General features: G+C 36.1%; 1 protein-coding gene across 2 annotated transcripts in view; it reads left to right on the top strand.

The window, feature by feature from the left end:
• Positions 1 to 2,971, top strand: part of LOC129748615 (P protein-like) — a 49,665-nt gene extending 46,694 nt beyond the window's left edge. For both annotated transcript variants that reach the window (XM_055743278.1, XM_055743279.1), the window contains exons 6-10: positions 1,034 to 1,768; positions 1,843 to 2,172; positions 2,242 to 2,399; positions 2,467 to 2,656; positions 2,741 to 2,971. In XM_055743278.1, the coding sequence (XP_055599253.1) occupies positions 1,034 to 1,768; positions 1,843 to 2,172; positions 2,242 to 2,399; positions 2,467 to 2,656; positions 2,741 to 2,956 (1,629 nt within the window). In that variant the 3' untranslated portion in view covers positions 2,957 to 2,971. The remainder of the gene's footprint in view (positions 1 to 1,033; positions 1,769 to 1,842; positions 2,173 to 2,241; positions 2,400 to 2,466; positions 2,657 to 2,740) is intronic.
• The last annotated feature ends 12,535 nt before the right edge of the window (positions 2,972 to 15,506 follow it).

The raw sequence follows: 15,506 nt of genomic DNA, 5'->3' as shown, positions 1-15,506 counted from the left end.
AAAGAAAAAGTTCGCGCTGGAGATAATCCCTTCAAAATAAAAATGATATTCAATGAGCTTGTAAACCGGAAATTTAAAAACCACGAACAAATTTTTACTGACGGATCAAAATCTGCAAATGGAGTTGGCGCAGGAGTTTTTTCATCAAATAATTCAATATCTCTCAAGCTTGATAATGCATGCTCTGTATTTTCAGCTGAAATTGCAGCCTTGAATATCGCTGTGAATTCGATTCCGAGTGATGAAGTCAAAGAATATGCTATATTCACTGACTCAGCAAGCGCATTGAAAGCTTTCGAAACCGGCCGATCAAAACATCCTTGGTTAAAAGAACTCGAGTTGAAGGACCTTTCTAAGATGACATTCATCTGGATTCCGGGACACAGTGGGATCGAGGGCAACGAAGAAGCCGATAAACTGGCTGGAATCGGGCATAGTATGAGTTTCTGGAGAACTAATATCCCCGGAGAAGACCTGAAACTATGGATCGAAAAAATGGTAAAACTTTCTTGGGAATCCTGCTGGAACCGGGAGAGAAATTTGTTCACTAGAAAAATCAAAGGAACTTCTTCAATATGGAAAGACCGAGACAAACGAAATGAACAGCGTGTGCTTTCCAGGATTCGTGTCGGCCATACAAGAATAACCCACAGTCACTATACAGGCGGAGGACCAAACCAACGACCCGAGTGTGATAATTGTGGAACTTATCTAACAATCGAGCACATTCTAACGGAATGTCCAATCTACGAACATCAGCGTATAGCGAACGACTTACCCAACGGAGTGCGAAATATCCTGGCAAATGAAAAAGCAACTGAAGACAAATTATTAGACTTCTTAAGAGTAACGGAACTTTTTAACCAGATTTAAGTAACTTGAATTGTATTATATCCTATCTCTTCTTTTTCTTTTATCTAAAAGAGGCGAATGAATTGTAAATTTAATGCCTCTATAAACTCAATAAAACAAACAACAAACAATCCCTATCAATCTGCTTGACGAAAGTTTAACCATCTTCTGTTTGTTTCAGAACGTAACCGAGTCCTGGGAAGTACCGATACCGCTGGCAACCGAAACGATGGACCAGATGGACGAGATCACCCGGAAACACGTGTTCGACATCGGCTCGACGAGTCACCGGAAGGTCACCAGCGGAAAGGCCGTCATTCGGGTCCGCATGACGACGAATGCCGACACCGATGTTCCGGTGAAGTTCACGTACGATTCGACACCGATGGACAAAGAGACGGGCGTGATATATGCCGCAATCGTTCTGCTCGGTCTGTATGTTCTAATCATCTGGGAAATCGTGCACCGAACCTTTGCGGCCATTGTGGCGTCAACGTTGGCGATCGGTGTCCTAGCTGCGATGAACGAACGACCCAGTATGCCGAAGTTGATCTCGTGGATCGATGTCGAAACACTGCTTCTGCTGTTCGGAATGATGATTATGGTAGCGATCCTGTCGGAGACCGGTATTTTCGATTTCCTGGCCGTGTACGCCTACCAGGTGACCAACGGACGGGTGTGGTCTTTGATCAACTGTTTATGCATTTTTACGGCCGTGCTGTCGTCGTTCCTGGACAACGTCACCACGGTACTCCTCATGACCCCGGTCACTATAAGGCTGTGCGAGGTGATGGAGTTAAATCCGGTGCCGGTGCTGATGTCGATGGTTATTTACTCGAACATCGGAGGCACACTGACACCGGTCGGCGATCCGCCAAATGTCATCATCGCCTCCAATAGTTACATATCCAAAAATGTTAGTATCTTGCTGAGCCATTGTATCATCTGAGAATGAGATAACTATGGTCTGCTTTTTTCTACTCTTTAAAGGGAGTCAATTTTGCCGTATTCACCCTGCACATGGCGATCCCGATTGCCATCGTTACGGTGACCACGTACTTCCAGCTGCGAATGAAGTTCAAGACGATCAGCGATCTGCGCTTCAGTGAGCCACAGGATGTGCAGGAAGTTCGCCACGAAATCGCCGTTTGGCAGCGGGCCGCCGCATCGCTGTCCTCGTACTCCAAGGATGAGGACCTGGTGCGGGAGACGCTGCTCAAGAAGGTCAACCGGTTGAGGCGCTCGCTGAAGAAGAAGCTGGTCAGCGGTTCGGTTCCGGCCGATTGCTACAAGGCCACCCTGGAGGATCTTAAGAAAAAGGTAACGCGTGCTTTTTTTTGCTAATTTATTAATAAGACTTTTGTTGAAACCAATTTCTCTCCCTAACAGTACCCGATCAGAAGCAAATCCCTGCTGGTCAAGTCCGCCATCACCCTGCTGTTTGTGATCACATTCTTCTTCCTGCATTCGGCTCCGGATATACAGAAGCTGTCGCTTGGCTGGACCGCTTTGCTGGGTGCTGTGTTGCTGTTGATCCTAGCCGACAGGTTTGTACCTTTACAATCGTTATTACAAGCTTTAGACCTATGTACCTAATCATATGATCCTCAACAGGGAAGACATCGAATCCGTGATCGCTCGCGTCGAGTGGTCCACCCTGCTATTCTTTGCTGCCTTATTTATCCTGATGGAGGCCCTGGCCGAGCTCGGACTAATCGAATGGATCGGAAAGCAGACGGAGAATGTTATTTTATCCGTATCGGAGGAATCTCGTTTAGCTGTTGCCATATTACTCATTCTCTGGGTAGGTTGAATTGTGATTGTGACAGAGCCGGCCTGTTTTACTAGATGCATCCCTTTTTTTTTTTTTCTATCCGTTTCCCTTTAGGTATCTGCATTCGCATCCGCCTTCGTGGACAATATCCCCCTGACCACCATGATGGTGAAGATCGCAATCGGGCTGGCCGAGAATGAAGCTCTCGGTCTGCCGCTGAAGCCACTTGTATGGGCGCTCGCCCTAGGAGCTTGTTTAGGAGGTAAGTTTCGGTTTAGCTTCCTTCATCTCATCCCTTTACGATCCTTTATACACATAATCGTTAGTTAATTTTTTTATTGTTTGGGTTTTCTTTAATTTGTACATTAAACCGCTGCAAGCTTTATGTATGGGAATTTCAAAATTATAAGTTTTTATATCTCCCATGACTTTGTTGGTTGTTTTACTGCCAAAGATAGCAATACATTTTTTGGAAGCGATTCATTGAGTCCTGATATAGCGCAACAAGTTTCGATTTGGTATTGACATTTGTAAGGGAAAACGCCTTAGCCGAAAAGATAAAAAAGCAGTGTTTTTAGCAGAGCCTGTTTAATTCCTGCCATTCCGTTTTGTTCATCGGAGCCGGAACAATTTTCAACCAAAGCAGAGCCTTGAAAATCTTGAAATTTTGTCAAAAATGACAAAAATGACCAAAATTACAAAAATTACAAAAATTACAAAAATTACAAAAATTACAAAAATTACAAAAATTACAAAAATTACAAAAATTACAAAAATTACAAAAATTACAAAAATTACAAAAATTACAAAAATTACAAAAATGACAAAAATGACAAAAATGACAAAAATGACAAAAATGACAAATATGACAAACATGACAAAAATGACAAAAATGACAAACATGCCAAAAATGACAAAAATGACAAAAATGGCAAAAATGACAAAAAGTACAAAAATTTCAAAAATGTCAAAAATAACGAAAATGACAAAAATGACAAAAATGACAAACATAACAAAAATGACAAAAATGACAGAAAATTGCAAAAATGACAAAAATGACAAAAATGACAAAAATGACAAAAATGACAAAAATGACAAAAATGACAAAAATGACAAAAATGACAAAAATGACAAAAATGACAAAAATGACAAAAATGACAAAAATGACAAAAATGACAAAAATGACAAAAATGACAAAAATGACAAAAAATGACAAAAATGGCAAAAATGGCAAAAATGACAAAAATGACAAAAATGACAAAAATGACAAAAATGACAAAAATGACAAAAATGACAAAAATGACAAAAATGACAAAAATGACAAAAATGACAAAAATGACAAAAATGACAAAAATGACAAAAATGACAAAAATGACAAAAATGACAAAAATGACAAAAATGACAAAAATGACAAAAATGACAAAAATGACAAAAATGACAAAAATGACAAAAATGACAAAAATGACAAAAATGACAAAAATGACAAAAATGACAAAAATGACAAAAATGACAAAAATGACAAAAATGACAAAAATGACAAAAATGACAAAAATGACAAAAATGACAAAAATGACAAAAATGACAAAAATGACAAAAATGACAAAAATGACAAAAATGACAAAAATGACAAAAATGACAAAAATGACAAAAATGACAAAAATGACAAAAATGATAAAAATGACAAAAATGACAAAAATGACAAAAATGACAAAAATGACAAAAATCACAAAAATGACAAAAATGACAAAAATGACAAAAATGACAAAAATGACAAAAATGACAAAAATGACAAAAATGACAAAAATGACTGTTCGGGCTCGGCCGATGGGGGGGTTCGTATTTCGGGGTATTTCTTCCCGTCTCTCGTCGACGGCATCTACCAGCAGCAAGAATGTCCAGGTAAGTCTTCGGCACTTCACTAGTCAGCTGTTCACCCGCTGGGGGAAGAATTTTGTTTGCACTTTCGGCGTTTATTGTACGGAGTGCCACTGCGCGATTCGATTGCGCTTTCCTCAACAACACTTAATTAGCCGTTTTGATTGTACCAACTGATTATTCCCGATTTCGGAGATAGTAAAAAGTCGCTTGATTGGACTTAACTTTGATTTATTTCGAAGAAGTGAAAATCCGTGCGATTCGTTTAACTCTTTGATCTATTCTAACTTAACTAAAATGGCTTACATACTATTGTGTGAGAACTCTCTCGGCGTTATGTTTAATGTTGCGAGAGAGTTAATGCTATTTTAGGGTACATGGACAGATATTGGTGTTTTCGAACAAATTGATTACAGTGTCAAGTGAACATAGAGGACACAAACAGAAAACAATTCCGAATTCCTGATCGGTGTAGTACCGATCATTCCGGCCACCTTGAAACTGCTGTTTCAACGAATTTCGGACCAATTGATTGCGGCCTCTTCAGTCGGTTGGACCATGCGACACGGTTGGGCAGGGTACACGGGTGGACCAGGAGACACGGCGGTTGGATCAAGACACAGCTGGCACGTCGCACATCGAGGAATCTGCTTCGGCACTGGTGCAGAATCTGTGAATACAAAAGAGACCCGGTAGACCGAACGGCGTAGGGTAAGGTTATAGGAACGCTAATCACCTGTTAGCGCCCCATTAGCGCGTTGAGCAACGTTCGGCGTGCTCTACCGATCTTTGAAGATTCTGCTACCATGTGGATGTATGTGGGCGATCTCGCTGGTAAACGAAGCGAATCGGTCTTAGAAGATTCGGCTTCTGACGTGGCTCGGTGCATGGCGATGAATGCTCGGTGACGATATAGAAATAATATAGGAAAGAATCTGCAATCGACAAAGAACCGGTAGATCGAACGAGAAAATGTGACAGTTTGGAACGCTAATCACCTATTAGCGCTCGACATGCGCAGTGAGTCACATTCGGCGTGCTCTGCCGGTCTTTGTAGAAGGATCTCGATGATGGCGGGGTACAATAGGACGTCTAGGGAACTGTAAGCAACAAAGACCCGGTAGATCGAACGATATGGATGGAATGATAGGAACGCTAATCACCTGTTAGCGCTCCATTAGCGCGTTGAGCACGTTCGGCGTGCTCTACCGGTCTTTGTAGCTTTCTAGTTGTCGGGGTTGTCGCGTTGAACTGTTGACTGCTGGCGGTGAGTAAGATGACAATCTCGGATGGCTGGCTGAATGACTCCATCTCGACCTAGATGAAGCCTTGTACAGCGACCGAATGGTAGCGAGGTGGTGGAATAAGGCCAGCTTTCCAAGGATGAGGATTGCCATGCGTGGTCGTAATACCAACTAGGGTTTCGGGGAAGTTGGAGGAATGTAGATTCCTGGACAGTTCGCTAGCTGCGATGTGCACTTCCGGAACGCGTCTCCTACTGAGCCCATCAGTATCCTTCTGGATAGCAGTTAAACGTTTAGCAGCAACAGTTCTCCAACGATGTGGTGGCGGCTTTAACCATTGACGGAACGATACCTCTGGCAGAATAGGTGCGCATAGCTCCAGACGGCTGCGCATAACTACAGACGGCTGTTTGGCCAAAGGGACAACGTAGCAGCAGGCTCCACAGGCAGCGTCTTCTCCTTCGTCGTTGACCTTAGCGGCGTTTGGAGGCGTGTTGGACAGCAGACTTTGTTGAGCGACGGGACCGACGAGCAGCGTATCGTTGAGCGCGTACCCTGAATTGGGCTCACAGGATGCGTCGAATACCACGCGTTCTTTGGTGGTTTTGCTGGCTTCCTTGAGCACCGGTGATGTGGCAGATAGCAGTGTGGTTTGTCGTCAACAGGATCAATGTGGTGCCTTTTTCCGGGTTGAGCGTGACTTCCAGGGATTTTGTGGTGTGTATTTCTGGTGGAGTTTCGATGTGTGGCTTTCGTTCGAGAATCTCCAAGGGTGGTTTTTGGATTATTGGGCCGGGAATGGCGGGCGGAGCATCCTTCTTTGTGGATTTGAGTGGTGGAGGGTTGAAATTCTGTTTTCTGACTCCCATCGGGGGTTTCCATTGGCCGGAACTCCCCAGGGATCGTTTCTCGGGTTTGATCAACGGTGGAGAGGAAGCACGCTCGCGGTGCGGTGGTGGAGCTGGAATCAACTTTGCCAGAAACTGTCCAGCCGAAGAGGGTGTCCACCAAAAACGGGAGACCGTTACCAAGGGAGTGGCGTACGCCTGTGTGAAACTCATGGTAACATTCTCCACCGATGATCATGTCGATTGTTGCTGGAACGTTGAACTGAGGATCCGCCAATGGAACCTTCGGCATTCTCCAGGCAGTTGAATCGATCGGGGATGTGGGAAGATGGGAGGTTGGCTTCTTCATGACGAGGAAATCGAGTGTGGTGGAGAAGTCGCTGTTCTTGGATATGATCTTGGCAGCTAACTTGTGTTTGATGCGCTTCACGGACTCTCCGATTCCGGCAACTGAGATGTCCACGGGGCTTTGACGGGTGGCGAGTTCGTTCGCCAGCTTCTTGGTGATGAAGTTGGACATCGCTGCAGAATCTAGCAGAGCTCTAGCAGGAATCTTTCTGCCGTATCGGTCGACAACTAACAGCGCAACTGTCTCCAATAGAACCGTCGAATTTGAATGCACGGGAAGATTTACTGTTGGTGGGCTAAGCAATCTACTGGGGCCTGGATTCGCTTGTGTGGCTTGTGATCCCTCGGATGAAGACTCGTTCGGTAGTGCTGCTTGGTCGTGCAACATAGTATGGTGCTTCGCTTGGCAAATCCTACACAGGAACTTGGATTTACAGGATCTTGCCTGGTGGTTCGCGCGGAAGCAATTCCAGCAAAGGCTGTGCTGTGTCACAAGCTCTCGCCGTTGGGAGCTTGACAGATTCGAAAATGCTGGACATTGGTGAAGTGGATGTGTTCTCAAACAACAGTGGCATGGCGAAGTACTGGATTGAGTTTCGGACGTAGCTGTGTTCACGACAGATCGGATGGGAACTGGTTTCTTCGGGATTTGTCCGGCCACCTTGGAAACGGTGGGCACTGAGGAACGATGCTGGAGATCGCTGTCCACGGATTTCAACATCCGGACCTGGTGGATAAGAAACTCGATGAGCTCGTCGTATTTCACCTCATCCTTCTGTCGAGTATCTTGCTCCCATGCACGAATTGTCGCCGAATCTAACTTATTCGTCAGGATAAAGATGAGTGGAGTGTCCCAATGCTCGATAGGTTCACCCAATTTCCCCAGTGCCTTAACGTGTCGCTGGAAATCATCAACCAGTGTGTTGAGGTCTTGTGCTGACTCATGCTGGATCGGTGGAAGGTTGTACAGGCCTCGAAACAGCTCCTTTCTTAGGAATCGCTTGTTGTCGTAGCGCTTTTTCAATGCGTCCCACGTCGACGCATAGTTATCGGCTTGAATATCCACAGACTCGAACGGTTTTCTTGCCTCTCCCTCCAGCGACTGCAACAGGTACTGCAGCTTGTTGACGATCGGTATGTCCTCGTTGCAGTGGATCATCGAAATGAAATTGTCGCGAAATGATATCCATCGCGATTCATCCCCGCTAAACTTCGGTAGATCGATTTTAGGCAGCCGATGATGGAAACTGGAAGACATGCTATGAGAAGTCGATGCGTGCATGATCGTCGAACTCAGAAGATGCTCCCTGCTTTCCAGCTTTGACAGCAAAAAACCTTTCGCTTTGCAAAACCGATCCTCGAAATCCGCCCGGAACTCCAAATGCGCCTCGAACCGTTCTTCGATGTCACCCATCTCGATGTCGTTCTGCACGTTCAAAAACAACTCGTTGCATTTGTTAAGAGTCTCCAAACGTACCGAAACCTGGCAGCAATCCCGTTCATAGGTGTAGTCCGAGATGAACTTCTCCACCACATCTCGCTCGGCACACGCTCGTCGTCTCGTCAGAAGGTCCGCAGCTAACTTTTTCTCCGCCTTGCTAGCCATCACTCAACACCACTCAAATCACACTTAAAACACCAAAACGACCGTAAATGCCACCAACGATTGACTTTTCGGATGCGATTTGCAAATAAAAATCTCCAAAGTATTCTTATTTTATTCGAGTTGCTATCCTTTTGGACGGTACTGTTGTCAGCAACTTGTATTAACGCCACCCAGCAATGCTACAATCGCCTCAAAATTAACAGGTAAAGCGATTTTGAATTTTTCAAAAAATCCAATTTTTAAAGTGTTGCTTTACTTTTGTACGGTACTGTTGTCTAGCCACTTGCCCAAATGCGTCTAAGCAATGCTTCAGTGTCTCAGTGTCCACTGGAAGTAAATTTCAATTTGTTCAAAAACTTTTAATTTTTCAAGTGTCGATATATTTTTGAACGACACTGTAGAGTGCACCACCCTCAATGCACTTGCACTTGCGCCTTGAACTGACTTTTGGCCACAAAAAATGCAATTTGGTTAAAAAAGTTATTTAATTTTTCCTTGTTGCAAAACTTTTGCGCTGCACTGTGTTTCAAAACATTTGAACGGCACTGTAAAAGTTTCCCGTTTGTTTTGATTCTACGAATTCATTATCGACTGTTTGGCTATAATTGCGGTGTCGGTTAATTTTTTGCGCCCAATTTACAAAATTATCCGTTGGCCAAGTGAATAATTGGGCCGTAATAGTTTGTCCGCGGTGTGAAAATCACAAGTTGGCCTACCTTGGGTGTGGATTTCTACAAACCACAACTGCTTTGGCGCTCGGAAGATGGCGAATGCTGATTCCTCTGCTGGTTCCTGATGAGATGATGTCCTCGAATCCGGTTCGAAGGACCAAATGTTCGGGCACGGCCGATGGGGGGTTCGGATTTCGGGGTATTTCTTCCCGTCTCTCGTCGACGGCATCCACCAGCAGCAGGAAGGTACGGTCAGTCGACACTTAGCAAACAAAATCTCCCCCGAACGGGTGAACAGCTGTTGTGTGCTAAGTGTCGACTGACCGTACCTTCCTGCTGCTGGTGGATGCCGTCGACGAGAGACGGAAGAAATACCCCGAAATCCGAACCCCCCATCGGCCGTGCCCGAACAATGACAAAAATGACAAAAATTACAAAAATTACAAAAGTGACAAAAATGACAAAAATGACAAAAATGACAAAAATGACAAAAATGACAAAAATGACAAAAATGACAAAAATGACAAAAATGACAAAAATGACAAAAATGACAAAAATGTCAAAAATGACAAAAATGACAAAAATGACAAAAATGACAAAAATGACAAAAATGACAAACATGACAAAAATGACAAAAATGGCAAAAATGACAAAAATTTTAAAAATGACAAAAATGACAAACATGACTGAAATGACAAAAATTACAGAAAATTACAAAAAAACGGAAATTACAAAAATGACAAAAATTACAGAAAATTACAAAAAAACGGAAATTACAAAAATGACAAAATTGACAAAAATGACAAAAATGACAAAAACGACAAAAATGACAAAGATGACAAAAATGACAAAAATGACAAAAATGACAAAAATGACAAAAATGACAAAAATGACAAAAATGACAAAAATGACAAAAATGACAAAAATGACAAAAATGACAAAAATGACAAAAATGACAAAAATGACAAAAATGACAAAAATGACAAAAATGACAAAAATGACAAAAATGACAAAAATTACAAAAATTACAAAAATTACAAAAATGACAAAAATGACAAAAATGACAAAAATGACAAAAATGACAAAAATGACAAAAATGACAAAAATGACAAAAATGACAAAAATGACAAAAATGACAAAAATGACAAAAATGACAAAAATGACAAAAATGACAAAAATGACAAAAATGACAAAAATGACAAAAATGACAAAAATGACAAAAATGACAAAAATGACAAAAATGACAAAAATGACAAAAATGACAAAAATGACAAAAATGACAAAAATGACAAAAATGACAAAAATGACAAAAATGACAAAAATGACAAAAATGACAAAAATGACAAAAATGACAAAAATGACAAAAATGACAAAAATGACAAAAATGACAAAAATGACAAAATGACAAAAATGACAAAAATGATAAAAATGACAAAAATGACAAAAATGACAAAAATGACAAAAATGACAAAAATGACAAAAATGACAAAAATGACAAAAATGACAAAAATGACAAAAATGACAAAAATGACAAAAATGACAAAAATGACAAAAATGACAAAAATGACAAAAATGACAAAAATGACAAAAATGACAAAAATGACAAAATGACAAAAATGACAAAATGACAAAAATGACAAAAATGACAAAAATGACAAAAATGACAAAAATGACAAAAATGACAAAAATGACAAAAATGACAAAAATGACAAAATGACAAAAATGACAAAAATGACAAAAATGACAAAAATGACAAAAATGACAAAAATGACAAAAATGACAAAAATGACAAAAATGACAAAAATGACAAAAATGACAAAATGACAAAAATGACAAAAATGACAAAAATGACAAAAATGACAAAAATGACAAAAATGACAAAAATGACAAAAATGACAAAAATGACAAAAATGACAAAATGACAAAATGACAAAAATGACAAAAATGACAAAAATGACAAAAATGACAAAAATGACAAAATGACAAAAATGACAAAAATGACAAAAATGACAAAAATGACAAAAATGACAAAAATGACAAAAATGACAAAAAATGACAAAAATGACAAAAATGACAAAAATGACAAAAATGACAAAAATGACAAAAATGACAAAAATGACAAAAATGACAAAAATGACAAAAATGACAAAAATGACAAAAATGACAAAATGACAAAAATGACAAAAATGACAAAAATGACAAAAATGACAAAAATGACAAAAATGACAAAAATGACAAAAATGACAAAAATGACAAAAATGACAAAAATGACAAAAATGACAAAAATGACAAAAATGACAAAAATGACAAAAATGACAAAAATGACAAAAATGACAAAAATGACAAAAATGACAAAAATGACAAAAATGACAAAAATGACAAAAATGACAAAAATGACAAAAATGACAAAAATGACAAAAATGACAAAAATGACAAAAATGACAAAAATGACAAAAATGACAAAATGACAAAAATGACAAAAATGACAAAAATGACAAAAATGACAAAAATGACAAAATAAAAAATGACAAAAATGACAAAAATGACAAAAATGACAAAAATGACAAAAATGACAAAAATGACAAAATGACAAAAATGACAAAATGACAAAAATGACAAAAATGACAAAAATGACAAAAATGACAAAAATGACAAAAATGACAAAAATGACAAAAATGACAAAAATGACAAAAATGACAAAAATGACAAAAATGACAAAAATGACAAAAATGACAAAAATGACAAAAATGACAAAAATGACAAAATGACAAAAATGACAAAAATGACAAAAATGACAAAAATGACAAAAATGACAAAAATGACAAAATGACAAAAATGACAAAAATGACAAAATGACAAAAATGACAAAAATGACAAAAATGACAAAAATGACAAAAATGACAAAAATGACAAAAATGACAAAAATGACAAAAATGACAAAAATGACAAAAATGACAAAAATGACAAAAATGACAAAAATGACAAAAATGACAAAAATGACAAAAATGACAAAAATGACAAAAATGACAAAAATGACAAAAATGACAAAAATGACAAAAATGACAAAAATGACAAAAATGACAAAAATGACAAAAATGACAAAAATGACAAAAATGACAAAAATGACAAAAATGACAAAAATGACAAAAATGACAAAATGACAAAAATGACAAAAATGACAAAAATGACAAAAATGACAAAAATGACAAAAATGACAAAAATGACAAAAATGACAAAAATGACAAAATGACAAAATGACAAAAATGACAAAAATGACAAAAATGACAAAAATGACAAAAATGACAAAAATGACAAAAATGACAAAAATGACAAAAATGACAAAAATGACAAAAATGACAAAAATGACAAAAATGACAAAAATGACAAAAATGACAAAAATGACAAAAATGACAAAAATGACAAAAATGACAAAAATGACAAAAATGACAAAAATGACAAAAATGACAAAAATGACAAAAATGACAAAAATGACAAAAATGACAAAAATGACAAAAATGACAAAAATGACAAAAATGACAAAAATGACAAAAATGACAAAATGACAAAAATGACAAAAATGACAAAAATGACAAAAATGACAAAAATGACAAAAATGACAAAAATGACAAAAATGACAAAAATGACAAAAATGACAAAAATGACAAAAATGACAAAATGACAAAAATGACAAAAATGACAAAAATGACAAAAATGACAAAAATGACAAAAATGACAAAAATGACAAAAATGACAAAAATGACAAAAATGACAAAAATGACAAAAATGACAAAAATGACAAAAATGACAAAAATGACAAAAAATGACAAAAATGACAAAATGACAAAAATGACAAAAATGACAAAAATGACAAAAATGACAAAAATGACAAAAATGACAAAAATGACAAAAATGACAAAAATGACAAAAATGACAAAAATGACAAAAATGACAAAAATGACAAAAATGACAAAAAATGACAAAAATGACAAAAATGACAAAAATGACAAAAATGACAAAAATGACAAAAATGACAAAAATGACAAAAATGACAAAAATGACAAAAATGACAAAAATGACAAAAATGACAAAAATGACAAAAATGACAAAAATGACAAAAATGACAAAATGACAAAATGACAAAAATGACAAAAATGACAAAAATGACAAAAATGACAAAAATGACAAAAATGACAAAAATGACAAAAATGACAAAAATGACAAAAATGACAAAAATGACAAAAATGACAAAATGACAAAAATGACAAAAATGACAAAAATGACAAAAATGACAAAAATGACAAAAATGACAAAAATGACAAAAATGACAAAAATGACAAAAATGACAAAAATGACAAAAATGACAAAAATGACAAAAATGACAAAAATGACAAAAATGACAAAAATGACAAAAATGACAAAATGACAAAAATGACAAAAATGACAAAAATGACAAAAATGACAAAAATGACAAAAATGACAAAAATGACAAAATGACAAAAATGACAAAAATGACAAAAATGACAAAAAAATGACAAAAATGACAAAAATGACAAAAATGACAAAAATGACAAAAATGACAAAAATGACAAAAATGACAAAAATGACAAAAATGACAAAAATGACAAAATGACAAAAATGACAAAAATGACAAAAATGACAAAAATGACAAAATGACAAAAATGACAAAAATGACAAAAATGACAAAAATGACAAAAATGACAAAAATGACAAAAATGACAAAAATGACAAAAATGACAAAAATGACAAAAATGACAAAAATGACAAAAATGACAAAAATGACAAAAATGACAAAAATGGCTAAAATGACAAAAATGACAAAAATGACAAAAATGACAAAAATGACAAAAATGACAAAAATGACAAAAATGACAAAAATGACAAAAATGACAAAAATGACAAAAATGACAAAAATGACAAAAATGACAAAAATGACAAAAATGACAAAAATGACAAAAATGACAAAAATGACAAAAATGACAAAAATGACCAAAATGACAAAAATGACAAAAATCACAAAAATGACAAAAATGACAAACATGACAAAAATGACAAAAATGACAAAAATGACAAAAATGACAAAAATGACAAAAATGACAAAAATGACAAAAATGACAAAAATGACAAAAATGACAAAAATGACAAAAATGACAAAAATGACAAAAAATGACAAAAATGACAAAAATGACAAAAATGACAAAAATGACAAAAATGACAAAAATGACAAAAATGACAAAAATGACAAAAATGACAAAAATGACAAAAATGACAAAAATGACAAAATGACAAAAATGACAAAAATGACAAAAATGACAAAAATGACAAAAATGACAAAAATGACAAAAATGACAAAATGACAAAAATGACAAAAATGACAAAAATGACAAAAATGACAAAAATGACAAAAATGACAAAAATGACAAAAATGACAAAAATGACAAAAATGACAAAAATGACAAAAATGACAAAAATGACAAAAATGACAAAAATGACAAAAATGACAAAAATGACAAAATGACAAAAATGACAAAAATGACAAAAATGACAAAAATGACAAAAAATGACAAAAATGACAAAAATGACAAAAATGACAAAAATGACAAAAATGACAAAAATGACAAAAATGACAAAAATGACAAAAATGACAAAAATGACAAAAATGACAAAAATGACAAAATGACAAAAATGACAAAAATGACAAAAATGACAAAAATGACAAAAATGACAAAAATGACAAAAATGACAAAAATGACAAAAATGACAAAAATGACAAAAATGACAAAAATGACAAAAATGACAAAAATGACAAAAATGACAAAAATGACAAAAATGACAAAAATGACAAAAATGACAAAAATGACAAAAATGACAAAAATGACAAAAATGACAAAAATGACAAAAATGACAAAAATGACAAAAATGACAAACATGACAAAAATGACAAAATGACAAAAATGACAAAAATGACAAAAATGACAAAAATGACAAAAATGACAAAAATGACAAAAATGACAAAAATGACAAAAATGACAAAAATGACAAAAATGACAAAAATGACAAAAAATGACAAAAATGACAAAAATGACAAAAATGACAAAAATGACACAAAAATGACAAAAATGACAAAAATGACAAAAATGACAAAAATGACAAAAAATGACAAAAATGACAAAAATGACAAAAAATGACAAAAATGACAAAAATGACAAAAATGACAAAAATGACAAAAATGACAAAAATGACAAAAATGACAAAAATGACAAAAATGAC

This window comes from Uranotaenia lowii, chromosome 2 (genome assembly GCF_029784155.1).
Source record: "Uranotaenia lowii strain MFRU-FL chromosome 2, ASM2978415v1, whole genome shotgun sequence".
Classification (NCBI taxonomy): domain Eukaryota; kingdom Metazoa; phylum Arthropoda; class Insecta; order Diptera; family Culicidae; genus Uranotaenia; species Uranotaenia lowii.
The sequence above is the reverse complement of the archived record's forward strand: the minus strand, read 5'-3'. Positions and strand labels throughout refer to the sequence as shown.